This window comes from Echinops telfairi, unplaced genomic scaffold, assembly GCF_000313985.2.
Source record: "Echinops telfairi isolate 266 unplaced genomic scaffold, ASM31398v2 ScPeMD7_7424;HRSCAF=8462, whole genome shotgun sequence".
NCBI lineage: Eukaryota > Metazoa > Chordata > Mammalia > Afrosoricida > Tenrecidae > Echinops > Echinops telfairi.
Window position 1 is genome coordinate 7,918,936 of NW_022111324.1, and position 908 is coordinate 7,919,843.

Below are 908 nucleotides of genomic sequence, written 5' to 3' on the forward strand. Positions count from 1 at the left end.
CTGCTTTGCACTTGAATGAAAGTGTTTGTTCATCACACTAATTTCCTCATCGTTACAACAGAACACTTGCTTTTCATCGGCTTGTCTGAATGATAGGGCATTTTCACTGTGCTTGTGGACAGCAGGCACACCAGCTGTGTGTGGTCAGCAACGTTTGTCACTGGCCAGGCCAATAACTGATCTTGCATGTCTTGATGCCACCCCAGTTTAAAACCCTGCGCCAAGGCTGTACAGAAAAGAGAGGAAAAGCCACTTTTTTGAATTATTAATGTTTCATATGTTCCTTATTCAATTTTTGTTTCAGGTTATATCTACAACAGATCATATAGATACAGAGAAATTGAAAGCCAGAGAACAAATAAAGTTTTTTGAAGAAGTTCTCCTGTTTGAGGATGAATTGCATGATCACGGAGTTTCAAGCCTGAGTGTAAAAATTGTGAGTACGCTGACATTTTTGTCTAAACCTTACTTTCTTTTCCTCTTGAGTAGAAATACTAGACTATCCACTGCAGGGGTCACTCTGGGGACATCTTGGCGTTTTCTTCAGTTTTGCAAAACGTTTTTGTTTCTCAGTAGACGTGTCTGCTTCTGGAGTTTATTAAGTTATTATTTAATTTAATGAAGTTAGTGTTCACACTTTAAAATGATGCTGAGTTGCTAGAATCTGAAGGTGACGAGGTAGACGTCATTTTAAAAAGTCACCAATGGGTCAGGGATTCAGTGCATCGGTAAACAACCCCTTCTACTTTTTTTCTTAGAGCAGAGCGGGCTAGTGTAATAACGCCTCTTCTTCTGTGCTGTTTTCTGGCGGTAGAGAATAGACTACTTTTTTTTTCTCTTTTTTAACATTTTATTAGGGGCTCACACAACTGTTATCCCAATCCATACACACATCAATTGTGTAAAGC

At 39.0% G+C, this 908-nt stretch overlaps 1 protein-coding gene across 2 annotated transcripts in view; it reads left to right on the forward strand.

The window, feature by feature from the left end:
* TIPRL (TOR signaling pathway regulator) overlaps positions 1-908 on the forward strand; it is a 24,554-nt gene that overhangs the window by 11,707 nt on the left and 11,939 nt on the right. For both annotated transcript variants that reach the window (XM_004706843.2, XM_045298031.1), the window contains exon 4: positions 305-436. In XM_004706843.2, the coding sequence (XP_004706900.2) occupies positions 305-436 (132 nt within the window). The remainder of the gene's footprint in view (positions 1-304; positions 437-908) is intronic.